At 37.6% G+C, this 25,460-nt stretch overlaps 1 protein-coding gene across 4 annotated transcripts in view; it reads right to left on the bottom strand.

Annotated features, from left to right (window-relative positions):
- Positions 1-10,235: 10,235 nt before the first annotated feature.
- The window catches only part of Myo5a (myosin VA), a 211,086-nt gene continuing 195,861 nt past the window's right edge, over positions 10,236-25,460 (bottom strand). For all 4 annotated transcript variants that reach the window (XM_076850802.2, XM_076850801.2, XM_076850800.2 and 1 more), the window contains 4 exons: positions 17,626-17,908; positions 15,961-16,135; positions 11,935-12,015; positions 10,236-11,668 (listed from right to left, as the gene is read on the bottom strand). In XM_076850802.2, coding sequence (XP_076706917.2) covers positions 11,516-11,668; positions 11,935-12,015; positions 15,961-16,135; positions 17,626-17,908 — 692 coding nt within the window. In that variant the 3' untranslated portion in view covers positions 10,236-11,515. The remainder of the gene's footprint in view (positions 11,669-11,934; positions 12,016-15,960; positions 16,136-17,625; positions 17,909-25,460) is intronic.

Below are 25,460 nucleotides of genomic sequence, written 5' to 3' on the forward strand. Positions count from 1 at the left end.
TCAACTAAAAGGGGCCTGAGGAGATCTGCCCCTTCCCAGACCACTTGGTCACATGGCCATATCTAGCAGCAAAAGAGATTGGGGAATATAGTTTTGTCTGAAAGAAGGGACAAGAAACAAGCTCTGTTCATCTTTGGGAAACTCTGGGTAAACTGGAGACTGAGAGGATGGCAAGGGACATAGTGTAAGTGTGTCATGGCGAATGGGAATCAAGGAATACCAATAAGCTCTAGATCTGACAAAAGACAGATCTAACCAAGATCTGAGCCAGGCTTCCCATACCCTGAGTGGTCAGACCTCGAATCTCCATGTAGTATTGATAGGTTCAGTTCCTCTTATTTCTGCTTCTCTTATATATGCTTTCTTTTTTCAACTGCCTGCCTTTATCAATTTGCCTATTGTATATTTATAATTTTTATATCTTCCCCTCTTTTATTGTTACAAAGCATCCTTCTTTTTCTCTTTGAAAATTTTTTTCTTTGTCTTATAAAGTCTATTTTGTCAGATATTGGTATGGCCACTCTTGTTGCCTTATGGTTATTATTATTATGGCATATCTTTTTCTTTCCTTTTCTTTCAACTTATATGTGTATTTGAATCTAAAGTGTAACTCATAAACAGTGTAGAGTTTGTCCTTTTTTTTTATCCAGTCTGACAATTTCTGCTTTTTGAATGAAGCATTTAATCCATTCATATTTAATGTAATTATTGATATGGTTGGATTTATCTCTAGCATTCTGTAGTTTTGTATATGGTACATGCATTTTTTTTGTTCCTTTGTTTCTCCTTTACCACCTTTTTGGTTGACAGTGTTTTTTTAATAGTGCATCTTTTTAATGTCCTTCCCTTTTTAAAAATTTTATTTCTTGAGTGAATTTTTTAGTTTTTCCATTAGGAATTTAAAATGTGCATATTAACTCAGCATAAATACTTCAAATTAATGCTGTATATTTTCTAAGGCTGCTATAACAGAGTACCACACACTGAAAACATCATATTTATTCCCTGACTATTATGAGAGTACCACTGTTACTCCTGGCAGTAAGGTTTGACTGCATACCTCTCCAAGTGGAATAAGCCCCCCCCCGCCCCCCCCCCCCCGCCCCCCCCACCCCGCCCCCAGCAGCAAAGCTGTTGATTCTCACAGCTTGCCCTGCTCTGGTAGAACTACCATGCTGTCGGATCTGTGGGAGAAGAGGGTGTTGGGAGCAGCACCAGGCAAAAATGCCAGACTCCCACTATTCTTACCCAGAGTTCAGTGTTGCCTCACGAATAATTTCTATCAGTTTGTTGTATACTGTTTGTCAATTTTCAGAGCACTAACATTGTTGTTTTGACAAATTTTTAGTGTTGTCTTTACTTTGAGAAGAAAATTTATTGGGCTCCTCAGTCTGCCATGTCGAATACCAAACACCTATTTAACCTTTTTAATTGAGATATAATTCTCATACTCCAAACTTCACTTACTTAAAGTATATAACTTGGCTGGGCACAGTGGCACACATCTGTAATCCCAGCTACTGGGAAGGTGAGGCAGGAGATTTGTGAGTTCAAGACCAGCCTGGGCAACTTAATGAGAACCTGTCTCAAAATAAAAAAAGGGATGGGGATATAGCTCAGTGGTAAACATCCCTGAGTTCAATCCCAAGCCAGATCCACCCCCCACCCTCACCAAAAACAAAAACAAACAAACAAACAAAAAATCCATAGTGGTTGAAAGCAATTATTAATGTGGTTGGAGTAATATCTACCATATTTGTTACACTTCTATTTGTTGCCCTTGGACTTTGTCCCTATTTTTGTCTTCTACTCTTTTTCTGCCATTGGTGGACCTAACTGAGCATTTCATATGATTCTATTTTTCTCCTTTCTTAGCATATCAGTTATATTTCTATTTTTACTTTTATTTGATGGTTGCCTTAGAGTTTATAATATGCATTTGTATTTAATCCCAGGTATTTAATTTTCAGGTAATGCAAGTACCTTATAGTAACAAAATATTCCAGTTCCTCCTTTCTGCCCCTTGTACCATTGCTGTCATTCATCATCTTTAATAACAGTTTCCTTTAGTTTTGTGGACATATTTATAATGGCTACTTTGCAGTCCTTGTCTGTTAAATCCAAATCTGCTTGCTCTTATAGGCAATTTCTATTATCTGATTTCTCACCTACATACAGGTCATACTTTTCTATTTCTTTGTATGTCTTGTAATATTTTTGTTGGAATTTGATAATATGGTGTAGCAACTCTGTTTTTTTTTCTTCTATTGCTAATAAACTGGGTTTGTTATTTCCCTTTTATTTTAAATGACCTCGGGGATTATTTCCATGACACCTACCTGCCCCCCAACCCCAACACGCACAGTTGCTCCTCAGGGGCTGTGGCCTGACCCTTCCCACAGTCAACCTGGGATGCCAGACAGTTCAGGCAGGACTCACTTTGTCTCCTTCCTGAACCATCCAGCTGTTCAGCTTCACTAATTGCTCCTGACTGCTCTACTGTTTTTCACATTGCCAAGGGGCATAACTTGCTTCTGAGACTAATACATTATCCAATTATCAGTTTTAGGCTCCTTTGAAAGGATAGTTACCAAGCTCAATCTTTGAGACTTGTACTGATCCACGGGGACTCATCTTGGCTGTCTTCTCTAGGTTCTCTACAGATCTCCCTAGCCTATAGTTCAGTCTATATCTACAGTGAATCTACCAATCTCTCCCTAATTCTTGTTCACTACAACCTCCACTATTTGTGAAGTGACCTTAGGTTCAAACTTCTCTATACTCTATTGTAAATGAAGTCAGGTTCTTTAGGAAGAAATGTTCATGGCCTGCTGTTACCTCTGAGCCTTTGCTCTGGAGCTTGGGTGAGGACCAAGATCCCATTTCTCTCTGAGCAATGCCTCTGCCTAAGGAAGCTGAGTGCTCGGTGGGTGGGAAGTAACAGACTTAAGTCTCCTGGCTTGGCCTTTCCCAGGCACTACTTTACAAGCCTGTCTTTGCCCACCTCACTTTCTATGACCAACCCTTTCCCTCTATGTTTTCCACCCTCCCTTCTCTCACTTTCATGAGGTTTTTAATAAAAGCTTCCTACTCCCACTAGGGGCTCCAGCCTTCACAATGACTGTCATCCTGGACTCAGGCCATTCAGCCCAGAATCCTGCTTTCAGCAGACCAAGGAAGGGTATGCTATGAACAGGAAACTGGTTTCCTGGAGTATAACCTGAAGGTTTGATACAACCCAGTTCTTCTTAGTTTTTTTTTTTTTCCTGGTCACAAGCAGCATTGACCAAATTGTCTTCAAATTCATGGAGGTTTCTTGATAATACCAATCTTAGGAAAGGAGTTTCAGAAGTTTGCTATTGATGACATAAACTAGAATTTATTTTCCAATAACTTTACTATAAAGTTTCAAAATGTGTCCACTTATCATAATATTTAAGATCTGGTAAATAATTTGTTTTCCTTTTCTGTACCAAGCATGATATTATAGCACTTGCTCACGTTTGTTTGCCTTCTGGTCTTCACTTCTTCAGGCTGAACTGTCTCAGGATGTTCAAACTGTTCTTATGGACAGTATCCTTTTCCTTCAAGTACCTTCCATCCTCCTCTGAGCATTTTCTATTCCTCTGTGTTGTGCTTGAAATCCAGTGCCTTAACTTCCCACAGTGGGCCAACATGCTAAGAGGGACTTATGATAGGTTTTTATTTTTTCCCCTTTGTACTATGTCCACTACATTTTGGGTCCAAAAGCATAGTGGCTGCCTGTTTAGTGGAAAAACTATATGTATTCCTTGTGGTAAACTGTTCCAAATTCTTTAGTTGTGTAATTCCTGGCTTACTTTATTTCTCTGTACACTCACACTAACTGATAAGATCACCCTGGGACGCACAGCCCCAGAAGTACGTGGCACACACCACGCACACACACCATTTCTGTCCTGTTCTCTCTCATTCAAGAGGATGCAGTAGAGTTGACATGGGTTGCTTTCTTTTCCTGTCAACTACAACCTGACTTCCCTATGGTGAGCCCCCACTGGGTCCTGTGCTTTTGTGAAGACGACAAGTTTCAGGAGTGGTGTGGCTCAGGTGAGGCCACTCAGAGCATTCCACTCCCTGGGCACAATGAGCGAGTGGGAGATGGAAGCAGAATTCAAAACAGGCAATGAGATTCTGAGAAAGAGGTTGGAAGGCAGAGTCAGAGAATGAAGCCAAATACTTTTGAGGGTCATCTTTGGCACCACTTGGGGAGACATTGCTAAGAATGAAGCCAAAATGTAGGAAAGCGAAACAGCAGTGATGCCAATGCTTGTGCACCTGGATATATCCTTTAACTTTATTTGGGAAGTACGTTTCATTCTTTATCCAGCTGGTTTGAGTTTGTGTCTTGTCATGGCCTCAGAAAGAATTGTAATGCATGTATCAAAACACAATGGTTAGAGAGTGGTTTTTATTGTGGGGAGATAACCTTGACTCAGTTCCAATTTATTTAGAAAAAGACACTAAAAATTTGACATTTTATTATTTGTAGCATCCTGGGTCCCACTAAACTACAGTCTATGGGGCCACTGCCTGAATCTAATTTCAGTGCTGCTGTATTTCTAGGGCCTGCCATGGTGCCCACGAATTTCCTTAATAAATGAATGGGAGCGTCATGGTATGGAGGTGGGGGGTGTATAATCTACATCAAAACCATACATTCACTTTTCCATATTAAAAATGAAGATGAGACTAAATCAATCACAGATCTGAATAGCCCTGCACTTTTTCTTTCCAAAGGAGTGTATCTGCATTCTTAGATTTCTGTTCCACACTTAGAATGTTGTCTAACTTTTGGAAAGTAAACCTTTGATACAAATCATGTGTTCAATCTTTCCAAAGTCCCACATGACACTACCAAATTCCCCTTGGCTATGTCTGTTTCTCAGAGAAGCCAGGACAGTTAGGCATGACTCCCCCTGAAGGTCAGAGCTGCCTCTCCTCTACTGTTTCTGTCTGCTCTTTGTTTAGGTGTTTGGCAATTCTCTTCATTACATATATATCACTATATTTATGGGGCTGGGGCTATTGCTCAGTTGGTAGAGTGCTTGTCTTGCATGCATAAGAGCCTAGGTTCAATCCCCAGCACCAAAAAAAAAAAAAAAAAATCACTATGTTTTCCAGTATAGAAAGGAAACTTGTCAATTTTTTTTTAAAGATAGAGAAGAGAGAGAGTTTTTAATATTTATTTTTCAGTTTTCAGTGGACACAACATCTTTATTTTTATGTGGTGCTGAGGATGGAACCCAGCTCCCAGAGCATGCCAGGCAAGTGCGTTACCACTTGAGCCACATCCCCAGCCCAACTTGCCAACTTTTAAATCCCCAAGACTACTTAGAATATTCTCAGGAGGAAAAGTTATATTTACATTCACTACTCCCCCTCAATTTTTTTCTTTATTGTTTTAAAATGTGAAGCGGGATTATTTATAACACATTGACAAAACTCCTTTATATCCATATCTTTATTTGAACAATTTTCTATAATAGCTAGGAGAATACAGCATTAATGACACACATACACTAAGCACAACATTAGACAACTACATATTTAGAGCATAAATCTCATTCTGACATTGTTTTGGTTTTCATTTAGCTCTAGGTGATAATCTAGAGAAAACCCATGTTTCAAAGGCTTTTGTTGATATGAGATGAATTATTAAGCTATTCTAAAAAAGTTCATGTGAGATATGCTGAAATGGGTTTAGTTTAAAATTATAGTTAGTTGGTAATGACTTTCACCTCTTGGTACTTCTGCTTCCTTTTTAATGAATGAATATTTCGTCTAAGAACTTTTCATTGATTAACTGTATTATGTTTTCCTATGCAGATCAAAGAATTACTTCTCCAGATCCACTAGGAAAAAATTTGAAAAACTTCATTTCATGGTAAATTAATAAATAAAATACAATATATTAGGTGTCATGAGCTCATTTCTGTGCAACACTGTTAGAGCAATTTAAAATTTTCAAGAACATAAAATAGTCAATGATCCTCCAGGATCCCACAAAAATACATAGTTAGGAATCATAAATTACAATGTACACATTGACATTTAGAGAAAAAAAAATCACCATCTGTTAGACAAAAAATGGCTCATGTGACTTAGACAGGTTAAAATGTAGGCCAGTAATAAGACATCTGAAAATATTGACTGAAAAATGCACAAAAATGTTCTGACTTACCAGGCATTTAATTATATACACCAGTTTCAACTTCAATTTTTTCTCTTTCAAATATTTCAAGCAATATTAAATACTAAGGAAATGTTAGTCATTTTCAGACATTTTATAATCTAGTAATACTCATTAAGTTAAGCTAATGAACATTTTTTAGCTAAACCAAATTAAAAATTAAAAAATGTATAAAATGCATTTTTGAAGATATTTTACATAGTAATTTTCCATTCTTGATCTATTGAGATATCCACTGCAATTCCAGGTTAATTTGTTTAACTTAAGGGTAATACAATGGATTAGAACTGATAGCACTACCTTCCTGTTTTTATTCAACCTTCTATATTTAAAGAATGTCCATTAAAATATTAAGAAAGGGTTAGTGGAAAAAGACATTCACAAATTACCAAGACTAACTATTTCTTCCGCATGATCATTGGCCTTCCTGTGACAGAGAATCTCAATGACTCAGGAACATTCTCTAAGCTGACATTTCACTGGCTCTGAGATTGTTGCTGCCCCACAGTTCTAATCCCTGTTGGGAAATGGTAGAAAGGAAAGGGAGGAGAAAGTAACAGGAGGCAGCAGGTCATGCAGGAAGGGGAGAAAGGAATTAGTGATTGGGGGTCACACCCAGTCAAAACCCTCACAAAACCTTGAGAAATAGGGCAAGGTATCCTCTCCAGGCAAAATATCCCTTACAGAGGACAAGTTCTGGTGAACTTAAGGCAGCTCTAGAAGGGAAGGGAGTAAGGGTTAAGGCGGCCTCACAGCACGGCCGAGGAACACTTTACAATGCATTTATCCATGAACAGAGGCTACAGCAATCCAGGAGCCTAACACGCATGCAACACAGCATAGCTCCTACCCCAAAGTGAACATCTGCAGCATGCACACACTAGTGTCAAGTACACATTGACTTGTATATGGCCTGCCTGGGGAACAGCCTTCAAAAGGTACCCAGTGTCCTGGGCAATTCTGTGCAGAGGTCCTGACTTAGGGACAGTGGCCTGTGGCTGCAGGTTTCTGCAAGTGGCACAGCTCACCTGGTGGCTCTAACAGAGACTCTGAGGGGCATGTGGAGAGTGACCTGCCTCTCTCCATTGGAGGCTTTCACTGCTTCCTGTCATTTGGGATCAGACAGCCCACTACTAACTAATGCCTACACTCAGAGTACTGTATCCTTTCAGGGAGCAGTGGGTCACGGCAAAAGTCCAACCTAGTTATAGAAGGTAACTATACCCCCACAACAAACAAACAAACACTCCTGGCACTGGGTGCTTGGTCTCATTAGAACAAATAATCTGGCACTTATTACTTGTTCATCCCCATATGCCCAATTGCTAACTCTGATAAAGAAAGAGTACCTCTTGTTGGCACAGGGCCCACCCAACAGCACCAGGAGGGACAGGACAGAACCTCATGACTTTAAAGTTTCTTGTCCTGCATCTGCCATACACCACTCCTCTGTATGAGCCAGGAGAACTGCTGGAGGGCAGTGTGACCCCAAGCAAAGCACGGACCTTGCCGCTATCTCAAGCTATCACCAGCAAAGGACTGTAGGAGCTGCTCGATCTCCTGATCGCGTTGCTGTGAGGAAGAATGAGGTAACACAGAGGAAAAGCATGGGCGTAAAGCACACCCAGACAGGTACTGCTTCGGCACTGCTTTTGCCAGGACCATGTAGCGTCACATGCTATGTTTGCTTTCTGTTTTATCCTAAGCAGTCAACTTAGATCCTTGGCTATGCCACTTGAGGAACTCTGTGAACTGTGACTCAGGATATGCGTGTGTGTGTGTGTGAGGGGGAGACAGAAAAACAGGAGGGAGAGAGAAATCATATGAGGACTTCTTGTGATGGTGACAGGTCCTATTTTCCTGGGGTTACCAGAAAGTTAATTTCTCACAATAATCACTACACTGAAATTCAAATGAAGTATTTTCATAGCTTTTTCCACTACATTATTAAGAACTTGATTTATATTACATAATTATGAAAAAAGAGCCAACTCTCAACTATCCATTGAAATGAAAGATAATAAAACAAATCATCCAAACTGAAACTGATCCCCAATCTTCCAGTGGTTGGGTCTGGGATACACTTTTTGTACTTTGGTGCCTGAGGAAAGCAGTTGTCAGGTATGTGGGGAATGTTTAAAACCTCTAAAAGAACCATGATGTTATACTTGGTGGATTTTATGCCATATTCATCTTTCCTCCTCTAAGGCAGATGGAATCCTTAACTTAAGAAAACCACAGGAAGGGAACTGCTTCTACTTTTTTCTTTGCATTACAAGGATGTGAGTTGAGCTTGGACCTAATGGGAGAGGGGTGATGACTACTGGAAAGAGGAGATTATTGTGGCTTCCAAGGTCTCTTCCTTTGCATTCCTACGGTGTCACAGAGGAACTACGAAAAGAATGTATTGCAGAGAAGTGAGAACAACAAAATCTGTGCAAAGGTTGATGCAAAGATAAGTCACAAGGAAGATCAAGTAGGGCAAATGGAAACAGACTCCACATGTCTACCTTCAGTGCACAGGTAGCCTGCTAGTTAGCAGCTGATGGGATGTATGACTAAGCAGAGGGAAGGAAAGAGTAAAGAGGACAGACAAAAAGCTGGGTGTGTGTATATGAAGGTGAATGAAAAGGTGTGGGAAGAGGGAGAGTGAGCAGTTCTCAAACTGGCTAATGGGTACCCATGGTCAGCAGAATCTTGGTGCATCCTCAACAAAGTAGTGCAGAGAGTCATTTCTAGCTCTTGAGGTTCCCTGGTTGTAAGATATTCTTGTTATACTAAAAATCTTCAGGCTATCAAGATAAGTTAATCCTGATCCCTATTTGGGGTTCTGGGGAGGCCTTGGAGAGAATGAAAGCCCTGGAATAGAAGAAACTTTGTGCCACCATCACTGGAATAGGAGAAACTACATGGGATGGCGGTGGAAGCTCTGGTCTAATGTGGAACAGTGGCCACAGCACTTGACAGCAGAAAGCCAGAGGACAGGAGGGAAAGTCTCAGACCACAGATGCTTTAGGACATGAAATGCCAGGAGTAAGGAAAAAGGCAGCAATGAAAGTGGGAGCTACCATGTGATCTTGAATACAGAATAAAGTGTGGTGTACATGGGTCATGCCACATAGGATCAAGCTGGGAGAGGACCAGGGAGGACTGCCAGGGCTAAGGTGGACAGCCTGCACCATGATTGTACTTTCTTGGCAACTCCCCTGCCCATGTCACACTTGTGCTGTTAGACTCTGACACATTTAGCACTAGCTAAATGGCTAGAAGAGTTAATTGTTTATTGAAACCACATTGACAATCAGGAAAACATAATATGATTAGATTAGAATTGGGAGGTTCATGTTGAAAATAAATGTTTTAAAACTGAATAAAGCAGTACATGATGTAATAAAATTTAAATTACTTTCAAATAAAACAATATAATAGGGCTTTCTAAAAGCATGGGCCTTTTGAAATGCACATGTGCATAAATCATGTACATTTAAGAAAGGTTACAGCTACATAAACTTGTGAGTTTGCATTTTATTAATCCTAAGGAAATGACAGGCACTACACACTGGTCTTTCCAAGAGAGGATGGACTAAATTGTGGCTTTTTTTCTCTAGGATCTAAGTGCTGAAAGGAGAGAATTTTAGATATGGAAGAGATCTTAAGAATCAGCTGTCCAACCCTTCTATTTTATAAACAAGGAAATTGAGGCTCAAATAAGTTAATAGATGATATCTTTTAATACAATCTTTATCACTGATTTGCAACTGTTTGACTTCCATAAATAATATTGCACATATTTTTAATAAGATATGTCATTTTTATAGACCATCTAACAGTTAAATTACATAAATCTATGATTATAATTATAATTAAGAACCAGAATTTCTGATGAAAGCTAGTAATTTATTTTTGTACAACCTGAAGGATTTATTTTACTAATATTTCTAGAAAAACTGGAGAATTGTTTAATTAAAATTTCAGATTGAAAACCTATAGAATTTGAGTCTTACTGAACCAAATTCTCTATAAAATTCCACAATCTTCATATATTTTTTATATAAGTCTTCTTAAGGTATTTCTAATATGATGCTTTTTAAAGTATCTAGTGGTATCTGAGAACATTTATAGAAGTTGCAAAGTCTAAAAAACCTGAATCATAATATTTATTATACACCTTCTTTTGCATAATTTATAGGCTAATCAAAGTTTCAAGACCTGAATCATGAAAATTCTGACAATCCTTTCTACATAGAGATTGAGATTGATTCTTAGTGAATTAAGAAGAAAGAAAACCTGTCAAAGTTGAAAATATATACTACAAGAATCAGATCTGGGAACTAAAATAAAGTCACTTTACAAAACACTGTACCCTGATGTAATATCCACCCAGAGAAAATTAATGAGCATGTCAATGTAATACATCCTGAATAAACAGTGACATCAACAATAGACAATTTGTCTATTCCTACCCCTAAATGTCAAGCATTTTGTCATATTACATGATTTTCCAGTGTCTGCTACTTGTGCAGGTGAATCTGTAGATATTTGCATATAATCCAGTTAAAACTGATCTGATTGAATTGTAAACAGAGTTGATAAAATAGAAGCTTATTGTTGTAGTGCCTAATAAGAGTATCATCTACATTTTAAGGAGATACTATGTAGCAGCAATTTAAAATGCTCAGTAAGCTACAGTACAAATGAACATCTATGTTATATAGCAAACCAACATTCTTTTAATAGCTCTATATCATAGTGACACAAATAAGGAATTTACTTGACCAACTACTTTACATATTGCCAGTTTATTAGATCCAGTTTGATAATATCAACATAACTAATTCCTAAACTGATATGTATTCAATGGTGATTTTTCTTTCAATTCTGTTTAGCACAGAGATCATTCTTTGTTGTTGTCTTCCTAACAACAGCCTATGCATATGGAATTTATGTTTTCTATACCACTAAATGCAGTGCTAAGGATTTAAAATAAATGTTGACACATTTGCCTTCCTTTCTTTTCTTTCTCCCTTCCATCATCCAGTGGCATGTAAACTCAGGATACCAGCTGAGCAGGAATGAGTGTTGCTTTAAAGGTAACATGGCACAAAGGAGCCTATCTTTCTTCCAAGATGATGAAAGCCTCTAGGGAGATTTCCAGTTAATATCTTCTTGTTTGAGAGATAATCAGTACTTTCTCTTTAAAAATGTATTTTTTTCAGTAGCTTACTGGAAATAATGGTTCTTATCCAGACAAGGAGTATACTGTTATTGTTTGCCTGGACATCACTTTCAGACCCGTGAAATGAATCCCAGGCCCAGGCTAGCTGGAATCTGGATGGTTTCTAGTGCGAGGGAGGATGGGTTAAAAGGAAAGGTGACAGGAAAGATGTGTTTAGCATCCATGAGCAGCTGAGGCGAGTCTTTCCTATCTCGTAAACGCATCTGAGAAGATTAAGAAAAAAAGATGAACAGGGCATCAGAATCTGTAAGATAGTTTTTTTCTGCCAAAATTTCTACCCCCAAAATCCTCAATTAATGAAGAATGTTTGTTTTAAAATCACTTCATTGACTCAATAAACTGTTATCAAAATAGTTAAAAAGTTATTTTAAAATAAGATAATATAATAAAAGATAAAAACACATTAACCTTCAAACACTTAGAAGCTTATGTTGGTGAGCTAAAGAAAAAGAAAACTGAGGGCTCTTACCTGTATAGTACGAATAAATGAGACGGAGACTCTTTCTTCGAACTCATTAACTGGAGTATACAAATTCAACACTTTGACAATCTATGAGAAATGAAAAGATCAAAGTTTTTGGCATATTATGAAATATACACTTGATATTCATAATCTAGAAAACTTAAAGTTTCTGTGTGTAGTTTTCAACTTGGGAGTGAGTTATGATAAGAGGGAAGAAGGAAGGCACATTTACTTTTGTTATTTGAATTTCTATCAGAATTATTAATGTAATATTTGTATAGTATTTTAAGAAGCAATATAAATTTAGAAAACTATTCAAAAACCATAATGCAAAAAAATGAAAGTGTTCTTATTCCTATCCTTCCAGTCTCCCAAAGTAGCAGCTATTAACCATTTCCTGAGCAATGTTATATATATATTCTGGAAAATGCTATTTTTTATGCAAATTGGTTTGTTTTATTAATAATAGTCTACAATTTTCTCTCTTCACATAAAAATATATATCTGGCCACATTAAAAATCAGCATGGTACTGGTACCAAAACAGGCGGGTGGACCAATGGTACAGAATAGAGGACACAGAAACCAATCCACAAAATTACAACTATCTTATATTTGATAAAGGGGCTAAAAGCATGCAATGGAGGAAGGATAGCATCTTCAACAAATGGTGTTGGGAAAACTGGAAATCCATATGCAACAAAATGAAACTGAATCCCTTTCTCTCGCCATGCACAAAAGTTAACTCAAAGTGGATCAAGGAACTTGATATCAAATCAGAGACATGGCGTCTGATAGAAGAAAAAGTTGGCTATGATCTACATACTGTGGGGTCGGGCTCCAAATTCCTCAATAGGACACCCACAGCACAACAGTTAATAACTAGAATCAACAAATGGGACTTACTCAAACTAAAAAGTTTTTTCTCAGCAAAAGAAACAATAAGAGAGGTAAATAGGGAGCCTACGTCCTGAGAACAAATCTTTACTCCTCATACTTCAGACAGAGCCCTAATATCCAGAATATACAAAGAACTAAAAAAATTAGACAATAAGATAACAAATAACCCAATCAACAAATGGGCCAAGGACCTGAACAGACATTTCTCAGAGGAGGACATACAATCAATCAACAAGTACATGAAAAAATGCTCACCATCTCTAGCAGTCAGAGAAATGCAAATCAAAACCACCCTAAGATACCATCTCACTCCAGTAAGATTGGCAGCCATTAGGAAGTCAAACAACAACAAGTGCTGGCGAGGATGTGGGGAAAAGGGTACTCTTGTACATTGCTGGTGGGACTGCAAATTGGTGCGGCCAATTTGGAAAGCAGTATGGAGATTTCTTGGAAAGCTCGGAATGGAACCACCATTTGATCCAGCTATTCCCCTACTCGGTCTATTCCCTAAAGACCTAAAAAGAGCACACTATAGAGACACTGCTACATTCATGTTCATAGCAGCACAATTCACAATAGCAAGACTGTGGAACCAACCTAGATGCCCTTCAATAGACGAATGGATAAAAAAAATGTGGCATTTATACACAATGGAGTATTACTCTGCATTAAAAAATGACAAAATCATAGAATTTGCAGGGAAATGGATGGCATTAGAGCAGATTATGCTAAGTGAAGCTAGCCAATCCCTTAAAAACAAATGCCAAATGTCTTCTTTGATATAAGGAGAGTAACTAAGAACAGAGTAGGGACGAAGAGCATGAGAAGAAGATGAACTTTAAACAGGGATGAGAGGTGGGAGGGAAAGGGAGAGAGAAGGGAAATTGCATGTAAATGGAAGGAGACCCTCAGGGGTATACAAAATTACATACAAGAGGAAGTGAGGGGAAAGGGGGAAAAATATAAAGGGGAGAAATGAATTACAGTAGAGGGGGTAGAGAGAGAAGAGGGGAGGGGAGGGAGGAGGGGGGATAGTAGAGGATAGGAAAGGCAGCAGAATACAACAGACACCAGAATGGCAATATGTAAATCAATGGTTGTGCAACTGATGTGATTCTGCAATCTGTATACGGGGTAAAAATGGGAGTTCATATCCCACTTGAATCAAAGTGTGAAATATGATATATCAAGAACTATGTAATGTTTTGAACAACCAACAATAAAAATTAATTAAAAAAAATAACATAATTAAATATTATTTCTTTTAAATGGTATTTTTGTTTCTTTGCTTTTTGGTATGGGGTATTAAACACTGGGGGGCTTAACCACTGAGCCACATCCCCAGTCCTGTTTTAATATTTTATTTAGAGACAAGGTCTCACTGAATTGCTTAGGACCTTGCCAAGTGTTACTGAGGCTGGCTTTGAACTTGTGATCCTCTTGCCTCAGCCTCCCAAGCCACTGGAATTATAGGCATGCACCACAGCACCTGGTTTGAATTGTATTTTTAAAAACATGAATAACAACAAAGTCCTCTAAAGAAATTAGCCAATTAATTAAAGGGTATGAGGTCTTTAAAAAATGTCAAATTAATTCCTTTTATAAAATGATCATATCTCTTTTTTAACAAAAGCAAATCACTGGGGTTGGGTTGAAGCTCAGTGGTAGAGTGCTCGCTTGCATGTACAAGGCCATGGATTTGATTGCCAGTACATCCCACCCCTATACACAAATAACTGCCATGTAAAATAGAAAGATATTTTCATTTTCAAGGTATTTTTTTAAAGCTTTGCCATGGGTGGTCACTAGGCACATGTGGCTATTTAAATTTAAATTCATTAAACTGAAAATAACAAATTCCAGACCGTGCTGATCTATAGGTAAAGAATACATAAAGCACCAGAGAGATGTGACTGAGAAAGCAGACATGTGTATCAGGTTGTAGATGACAAAATGAATCAGGAATCAGCCCCTAAGAGGCAACTCTTAGAACTTTAAGAAGTAGGATCACTTTGTTAAATAAAATTTGTTAAATTTTAATGAATCATAGGTCTACCTTACTCTGTGAAATATGTGCTTAAGACATATTTAAGTTTTAGAGTACATTTTTTAAAAGTTGGATGACATCAAACTTCTATGAAGTCAGGCTTTCCTCAATGCACTTTTACTTTCCAAATGTAGCAGAAAGGGGGAACAAATCTCAAGACCGTTATTCAGTGGTGTGGTTCCTCTTTATTCTTAGCAAGAATTTTTGTAAATATGAATTCCACATTAGGAAGCTACAAATCTTGATTCCAACTATCTACTAAGTGAGTTTAATTATACTGGCTGCAACTGAAGATGTCTGTGCCATAAGATATGTGATGAACATCAAGAAAGTTTGAGTCAGCACAGAAAATAACCAGGCAAAAGAAAAATGGGTATGTTCATGCTGATGCCTAAAGGCCTCATGTTTTTGCCATTGTCCTCAAATACCCTTCCCATGTTCCCACTTCCTTCAATGTAGTGCCCAGCTTAAAGGGACCTCCCTGAAGTCAGCTATTGTCCCTCAGCACTTACTACAGACTTTACTATAGAATTTGCTAGAACCCCTAATTTGCTAGAGTCAACTTGGTGCATCTGTGTCTTCCTTCCTAAACTGTAAACTCCCTGAAGGCAGAAAATTTTCATTATTTATTGAAGTATTTTCTCCAATACTAAGTATGATGCCTTGAGATGGGAGGCTCACTTAGTCATTTCTATAACTGAAGGAGTAAGAATTATCTGTCTTAAAAAGGAGAAACCTAAAGAATCAATTATTAAATAGTGATGAAACCAATTTTGTGGAATATAAGAGAATGATATTCCATTACAGCAGGGACTTTGTTTTGTTCTTGGTTATAGGGTCTGGAACATGTGCAGAACACTGAAGGCACTCAATATTTGCTGACTTTTGACTATAGATGTCTGTAATTAGCACTGAAATGTATAAATTTCTGAAAAAATCTCCTTTCTTCAAGATCTGTAGAGATACATCTTCTCTATCACAGATGAGGTCAGTGCAGAGACAAGCGCAATGACAGAAGATTTCTTTATTCTCCAAAGGTCACCTGTGATGACTGATATTATTTCATGACAAGGAAACTTGCTTTACCTGGGCAGTAGTTAAAGCATTGCACATGGAACAAATGGCTTCTGCATCATCATCTGTTTTCTTTTTTACTTGCAAAAGCTGAGCAGCTTGAATGAGTGGTTCCAGGGTTTCTTTTGCCCCACTGTTCATCAGATTCTTGTCACGTAGCCATTCTTCTAGTTGACTGACATTGTACCTATGCCAAAAAAAGAGAGGATGAAAGATAAAATGCAAATTTGCTGAATGCTGTCATAAGTGTCTTAATTTTTTGTGTGTGGCCTTGTCAGTTAAAATGACAGGCAGTATTTTTGTTCAATTTTCTAAAATCTAATCAGCTATGCTTAAAAGTTTATCATTATAGTCATGAGGTTTATAATCATAATTATGTAAGATAAAATGACAAGAGAATAAAATTCTCTTTAATGGAACATGGAAATGAAGTTATTATAGCAAAAGTTATAGAACTTGCTAATAAACAAAACAGAATACATATTATAGCTCTATCCTTATTAGACAACTGCCCAGAAAGCACTTTCTAGCTTCTCTCACAAGTTCAGAGATGAGTTCCTTGTACAGAGTGAGACTTGATAATTCTTGATGTACTCTCTTTCTTAAAGGTCGACTCCAAATTGGGTAACTGAATAACCAGATCCCCTCTCCCCTTATATATGCCTATGCTCAAGCCTCTTCAGGGAAGGGTTTGGGCAACGGGGATGATGTCCTGAGGAAGCCTAGGGATGGAAAAAGAGAAGGGCAAGGGAGAATACTTGGAAGGGACAAAGACTCATATTGGAAAGAGACGAACAGATCACATAGATGCTATGGTTTCAGGAGGTGGTCAGATAAATGACAGTGGATCTCACACTAAGATTAAAATAAACAAAAATACACAGTCATAACATAGTAACCAGACAAACAGGAGGCATTCTGATATTACAGTGAGTGACTTCACATTTGTAAGCAAAACTTATAGAGAAAGAAGGTCCACTACTCCCTGAACAGAAGGCATTATCTTAATATCAATTCTGAGTAGATGTGAGCCAGTGGAAAACTGAAAACAAACACTGAAGTTTCTTGAGAGTTACTAAATATTTTTGAAAGAAAAATTCTTTTTCTTCCTCTCAGTGAATATTTTGGCCATTTAAAAATAAATATTTGCAAAAAATATCAGGTCTATTACAAAAAAGAGCATACGCTGAAGAGTAGTTGGGTATAAAAGTGAGTATACCTTTTATTAAAATATGGGGGGTATATTTCAAGTGTTAGTAAAAGATGTATTACGTCTGTTTTTGTTGCCTTAGGTACAAAGGGTATTTTTCCAAAATATATTTCCAAGAGCATTAGAAATCTTCACTATAGTATTTTCTTATTGCATAATTAAAACACACACAAGAGGAGAGGAAGCAGCTACCTCATCTTTGTGTATTTTTTCATCATCTCTCTGTCTTCAAACAAGTTAGCTTCACAGTGGAGCAAGGTGTTTCCCATCAAGCAATGAGAAGAATGTGCCGGCAAGGCACTGACAAGGAGCAGTAACTGCCAGGCAACACAGAAAGTCCCTTGCTGCTTGGCTACGTGGCAACCAAATCAGGTGCATGTACTGGAAACAAGTCATCAGTGTCCCCCACCCTGTCAGGTCAGTTGGGCAGCAAAAAGAAGCTGTCACAGGTGCTGCCACTTGCTCACCTGATCTGCATGCCTTTACTCCAGGAGCACATGTCCTTACGCAGGAGGAGGTTGTTCAGGGTGATGGCCCCCACAATGTAAAACATCTGCTTGACCACCTGCTTGATCAGTTCTGGGTCCATGCCGTGCTGACACATGACTGAGTGGAATGAGTTGAGCTGTCGGAGGATGGAGTCCAGTGTGTAGGTGCCTTCATCCGCAATACTGGAGGTTCGCTTTCTTAGCCCCGTGGGCTTCACCCCGGACACACCCTGAATTGTTTCATGCTCCAGCATGCCTGAGACTGTAGGAGTATTTCAATTATTAGAAGTTCTGAAAGGCAACGTGTTTCATGTGCACAAATATGTTATGTGCACATGCACTTACACATTCAATTTGGGAAAATTATCTGAGAATCCAAATAGAGGGAAAAGGAAGCCAAGCATAGTTGTGCACACCTATAATCCTAGCTAACTGGGAGACTGAGGCAAGAGTATCACAATTTGAGACCTGCCTCAGCAACATAGCAAGACACTGCCAAAAAAAAAGAGGGGGGTGTGGAAAGAAAAAAAGGGTTTATAACTCAGTGGTAAAGCACTTGCCAAGCATGTTTGAGGTCCTGGGTTGAATGATTCCAGTACTGCAAAAATTAAAATTATAAAAAAAAGAGAGAAAAGGGACTTCAAGGAAAGGGCTTCTGGATTTTAAATTTTAATGAAGGAATAATTCTTAAATGTAAATTTACCATAAAAGTAAATACTCTTGGGGCTGGGTTATGATTCAGTGGTATAGCACTTGTCTAGCATGTGAGGCCCTGGGTTCAATCCTCAGCACCACATATAAATAAATAAATAAATAATAAAAAGGTCCATTCACAATTAAAAAATATTTTTAAAAAATAAAATAAGGGGATCCAAGATGGAAGACTAGAGGGAGGCTGCATTCTGTGTCACTCTGGGATCTGGGATTCAAGTAGTGGGAATACTATTTCTCTGTGAGTGTTTACAGGACCCCTGACAGACGTTCCCATGCAGGAATCATGGCCGCGGTGCCTGCACATGTCCCCAGGCCTCAGCACAGGACTCCTGGCCACTCGTCCACGCCTGATCTCCCAATGCCTGAGTAGGATCACCAGCATTAGCACCCGTGCAGGACTCCTGGCCATGCACCTAAGCAGGAATCTCAGTCACAACTCCCACGCAGGACACCCTGTCACAGCCCATGTGCAGGAACTCCAGCTGCCCCTCCCATATGGACCCCCATCTACCAACATGGGGCTCCCCAGTTGCCTCCATCTTGGGGCACTGCAACAACTGCCATAGTCCCCTACATGTGGTAGCCTGCACCTGGGGACTCCATACTGGGTCCAGAGACAGCCCCATCCACAACACTGCATGCCACAGAGCTACATCTCTTATCACCACCACTGGGCTCCACCCGACCTGAGAGCCCATCCCTGAAAGCCTCCATCTTCAGATACCTTTGTTGCCATCTTTATTTGGGACAACACCCAGCTTGGAACACTGGCTGGGGCTTAGAAGCAATATCAAGGTACCAAAAGTCCCCAACTCCCCACCCTCTCCCCAGCAGCCCCTAACCTGGCACAGTGCTTGTGGCTATGCGACTGGTCCATAGCTCACAAAACTGGGTCCTGAACTGCCCAATACAAAACATCTCTCCGAGACAGGTGCACAGCCCCCAGAACGCAGCCTACAAGACCTCCAGAGAGAAAGGTTCCCCACTGGGATGTAGAAAGGGAGCGGGTGAGCGAGATACAGTTTAGAGACTAAATTAGAGATCAGGAATTGCAAGGCCTACAGGCGATATAAGAGATAAAACCAGGTGCCCATATCACATAAGTGGCCCCCAAGGGAGATCCCTGGGGTGCAGTCTCCCATCATGGACCAGCAATTGCTATACCCCACCTCTAGGAGCTATGCCCCAAGACCAATGCTTCCACCCTAACAACCTTCACCATCCTGAGGGTGGACATACCAGCAAACAGACAACCCCACCTATTGTATGAGAAGGGAAGCAGAAAAGATACTGATCTCCAACAAAAACAATCCTTGTATCTTCCTTTGATATAGTTTTTTTTCTCTCGTTCTCTCTTTTCCTGCCCTCACATCACCAACATTTGTGAAAACAAATACTTTCATGAATTAGGCCAATGAGGACTAGGATGTCTGAATAGTATATTACAATGGTGTTGTATATTATTTATCTCCAATTTTTTCATTTTTTATTTTTCTTAATATTTATGTTTGTTTGTTTTGTACTCTACTGTCTTCCCACTTACTTGTCTCCCCTAAATCACTTTCTCTCTCTTCTCCTGATATTAACCAACTTCTTTAGATTCCTCTTTCACACTTTGTAATATCTAATAACTCTATTTCTTCACTTCCTACCCCCTCAACATCTCATCCTATACCTTACTCCAGGTTCTTTGTCCACCACCAGAAACTGTAGACCCTTTTGCAAATCTTCTGTTTATATGTAGACAATAATTGAACTTACTATTTCTTTATAATGTGACAAAACTGTAAACATCTTTATAGCAGCTATTTGGTTTAAGGTTGTATATTGTTTGTATTGGGATCTGTTCACATTGTTCTCCCCTTAAAGGAAAGGTTTTGGAACCCTACAGGGGCACTATAAACTTATAGGGTAAAAACTATAACACCCAGGATCCGCTGTGCTAAAAGGGAAAACACATGAACAAAATGAAAAAACAAGGGGAGAAAGTGCCCAAAACAAACCAAGATGTTACATATTAGAATCCATGGCCAGCACAGCAGAAGAAGTGACAGAGAAGGAGTTCATGATGTACATAATTAAAATGTTCTGTGAAATAAAGGATGATATAAGAGAGTAAATATAGGCAGCAAAAGATCATTTCCATAAAGAGCTACATAAGCAAATACAGGAAGCAAAAGATTACTTCAATAAAGAAATAGAAGTTCTGAAAAAAACAACCCAGAAACTTTGAAATGAAAGAAACAATAAACCAAATTAAAAGCTCAACTGAAATCATCACCAACAGATTAGTCTACTTGGAAGACAAGACTTCAGACAATAAAGATAAAATATATAATATTGAAAAGAATGTTGATCACACAGTGAAGATGGTAAGAAACCATGAGCAGAACATTCAAGAATTACAGGATAATATAAAAAGACCAAATTTAAGAATTATTGGGATAGAGGAAGACAGAGTTATAAGCCAAAGGAATGAACAATCTATTCCATGAAATAGTATCAGAAAATTTTCCAAACATGAAGAATGAATTGGAAAATCAAATACAAGAGGCTTATAGGATACCAAATGTACAAAATCACAATAGATCCACACCAGGGCACATTATAATGAAAATGCCTAACAGAGAGAATAAGGAGAGAATTTTATAATATATATATTTTTTGATTTTATTTTTTTAGTTGTAGTTGGACACAATACTTTTATTTTATTTATTTTTATGTGGTGCTGAGGATCGATCCCAGGGCCTCACAAGTGCTAGGCAAGTGCTCCACTACAGAGCCACAACCTCAGTCCAAGGAGAGAATTTTAAAAGTCACAAGAGAGGGGCTGGGGATGTGGCTCAAGCGGTAGCACGCTCACCTGGCATGCGTGTGGCCCGGGTTCGATCCTCAGCACCACATACCAACAAAGATGTTGTGTCCGCCGAAAACTAAAAAAAATAAATATAAAAATAAATAAATAAATAAAAGTCACAAAAGAAAGGAATCAGATTACATATGGGAGAAATCAATTAGGATATCTGCAGATTTTTCAAGCCAGACTCTGAAAGCTAGAAGATCTTGGAACAACATATACCAAGCTCTGAAAGAAAATGGATGCCAACCAAGAATCTCATATCCAGCAAAATTAAGCTTCAGATTTGATAATGAACTAAAAACCTTCCATAAGAAACAAAAGTTAACAAGTTAAAAGCCTGCACTACAGAACATCCTTAACAAAATATTCCATGAAGAGGAAATGAAAAACAATAATGAAAAGGGAGGTATTACTCTAAAAGAAATACCAATCAAAGGAGAAACCAAGTCAAAGTAAATACCAAAAATAAATAAATATGACCCGTAATACAAATCATGTCTCAATAATAACCCTGAGTGTTCATGGCCAAACTCACAATCAAAAGATACCTACTGGCAGATTGGATTTATAAAACAAAAAACAAAAAACAATATGCTGCCTTCAAGAGACTCATCTCATAGGAAAAGACATACACAGACTGAAGGTGAAAGGTTGGGAAAAATCATACCATTTACATGGACTGTGGAAACAAGTGGGGGTTTCCATCCTCATATCAAATAAAGTAGACTTTAAGCCAAAGTAAGTCAAAAAGGATAAAGAGGGCACTTCTTTACTGCTTAAGGGAACCATACATCAATAAGATATAAATAACTATTATAAATATATAAGCCCCAACAATGGAGGATCTAAGTTCATCAAACAAATTCTTCTCAAGTTCAAGAGTCAAATAGACCACAATACAATAATTCTGGGTGACTTTAACACACCTCTTTCACCACTGGATAGATCTTCCAAACAAAAGTTAAACAAAGAAACTATAGAACTCAGTAATACAATCAATAATTTAGACCTAATAGACATATATAGAATATTTCATCCATCAACAAGTGAATATACTTTCTTCTCAGCAGCACATGGATCCTTCTCTAAACAAACCATATATTAAGCCACAAAGCAACTCTTAGCATATATAAAAAAATAGATACTACCATGAATCCTATCAGATCATAATGGAATGAAATTATAAATCAATGATAAAATAAAAAATAGAAGCTACTCCAACACCTGGACACTAACTAATAAGCTATTGAATGAATAATAGGTTGCAAAAGACAACAAAGAGGAGATTAAAAAATTCTTAGAGGTAAATGAGAACACTGATACAACATATGAAATCTCTGGAACATTATGAAGGTAGTAGTAAGAGGAAATTTCATTGTATGGAGTTCATTTCTTAAAAGAAGAAAAAGTCAACAAATAAATGACCTAACATTACATCTCAAAGCCCTAGAAAAAGAAAAACAAATCAACACCAAAAGCAATATAAGACAGAAAATAATTAAAATCAGAGCTGTAATCAATGAAATTGAAACAAAAGAAACAATTGAAAAAATTGACAAAATAAAAGTTGGTTCTTTGAAAAAATGAACAAAAAGTTGGTTCTTTGAAGAAATAAGTAAAATTGATAAACCCTTAGACATGCTAACGAAAAGAAGGAAAGAGAAAACTCAAATTACTAACATCTATGATGAAAAAGGAAATATCATGACAGACACAACAGAAATACAGAAGATAATTAGAAATTATTTTAAAAACTTGTACTTCAATAAAATAGAAAATATTGAAGGCATTGACAAATTTCTAGAGTTATATGATTTGCCCAAATGGAATCAGAATGATTTATACAAGTTAAACAGATCAGTTGCAAGCAATGAAATAAAAGATGCCACCAGAAGCCTATAAACCAAGAAAAGTCCAGGACCAGAGGGATACACAGCTGAGTTCTACAAACCTTCAAAGAAGAACTAATATCAATACTCCTCAAATTATTTCATGAAATAGAAAAAGAGGGAATACCTCCAAACTCATTCTATGAGCCCACTATCACCCTGATTCCAAAACCAGGCAAAGACACATCAAAGAAAGAAAACTTCAGACCAATATCTCTAATGAACATAGATGTAAAAATTCTCAATAAAATTCTGTCAAATCGAATAAAAAAATATCAAAAAGATAGTGCATCACAATCAAGTGGGGTTCATCCCAGGGATGCAAGGTTGGTTCAACATACAGAAATCAATAAATGTAATTCATCATATCAATAGACTTAAATAAAATTAAGAATCATATGATCATCTCAATAGATACAGAAAAAAACATTCGACAAAATACAGCATCCCTTCATATTCAAAACACTAAAAAAACTAGGGATAACAGGAACATATCTCTACATTGTAAAAGCTTTCTATGCTAAGCACCAAGCCAAGATCACTCTAAATGGAGAAAAACTGAAAGTATTCCCTCTAAAAACAAGACAGGGATGCCTTTTTTCCCCCTTCTATTTAACACAGTTCTTGAAACTCCAGCCAGAGCAATTTGACAGATGAAAGAAATTAAACTATTTGCTGACAATATGATTCTATACCTAGATGATCCAAAAAATTCCACCAAAAAACCAGTAGAAATAATAAATGAATTCAGCACAGTAGCAGGATATAAAATCAACACCCCTAAACCAAAGGAATTTCTGTACATTGGTGACAAAACCTCTGAAAGAGAAACTAAGAAAACTACCCCATTTACGATAGCCTCAAAAACAAAACAAAACAAAACTTGGGAATCAAAAAAGAGGTGAAAGACCTTTACAATGAAAACTACAGAGTGCTAAAGAAAGAAATTAAAGACAACCTCAGAAGATAGAAAGAACTCCCTTGTTTTTTGGATAGGCAGAATTAATATTGTCAAAATGACCATACTATTAAAAGCACTATACAGATTTAATGCAATTCCAATCAAAATGCAAATGACATTTTTCATAGAAATAGAAAAAGTAGTCATGAAATTCATCTGGAAAGATAAGAGACCCAGAAGAGCTAAAGCAATCCTTAGCAAGAAGAGTTAAACAGGTGGCATCATTGTACCAGACCTTAAATTATACTATAGAGCAATAGAAACAAAAACGGCATGGTACTGGCATCAAGATACACTTGTAGACCAATGGTACAGAATAGAGGACATAGAGACAAACTCACATAATTACAGTAATCTCATATTAGTCAAAGGTGTCAAAAACATATTGGAGAAAGAACAGTTTCTTCAACAAATGGTGCTAGGAAAATTGGAAATCCATAAGCAACAAAATGAAATAAAACCCTATATCTCACTATGCACAAAACTCAACTCAAAGTGGATCAAGAACCTAAGAATTAAACCAGAGACCCTGCAACTAATAGAAGAAAAAGTAGGCCTAAATCTTCATTATGTTGGATTAGGCCCCAACTTCCTTAATGAGACTCTTATATTGCAAGAAATAAAATCAAGAATCAATAAATGGAATGGATTCAAACTAAAAAGCTTCTTCTCAGCAAAAGTAATAATTATTGAGGTGAATAGAGAGCCTACAGAATGGGAGCAAATTTTTACCACACACATATCAGATAGAGCACTAATCTCCAGGATATATAAGAACTCAAAAATCTTAACACCAAAAAACAAAAACAAAAACAAAAACAAAAACAAAAAAAAACAAGTAATGCAATCAATAAATGGGCCACAGAGCTGAACAGTCACTTCTTAGAAGATGATATACAATCAATCACCAAATATATGAAAAAATGTTCAACATCTCTAGCAATTAGAGAAATGTAAATCAAAACTACTCTAAGATTTCATCTCACTCCACTCAGAATGGCAGCTATTAAGAATACAAACAACAATAAGTGTTGGTGAGGATGTGGGGAAAAAGGTACACTCATATATTGCTGGTGGGATTGCAAATTGGTGCAACCAATATGGAAAGCAGTATGGAGCTTCCTTTGAAAACCTGGAATGGAACCACCATTTGACCCAGCTATCCTAGTCCTCGGTTTAGACTCAAAGGACTTAAAAACAGCATACATAGTGATGCAGTCACATCAGTGTTTATAGCAGCACAATTCACAATAGCTAAATTGTGGAACCAACCTAGATGCCCTTCAGTAGATAAGTGGATAAAGAAACTGTGGTATATACACAATGGAATACTATTCAGGAATTAAAAAGAATAAAATCATGGCATTTGCAGGTAAAAGGATGGAGTTGG

The sequence above is a fragment of the Callospermophilus lateralis genome, chromosome 3 (assembly GCF_048772815.1).
Source record: "Callospermophilus lateralis isolate mCalLat2 chromosome 3, mCalLat2.hap1, whole genome shotgun sequence".
Taxonomy (NCBI): domain Eukaryota; kingdom Metazoa; phylum Chordata; class Mammalia; order Rodentia; family Sciuridae; genus Callospermophilus; species Callospermophilus lateralis.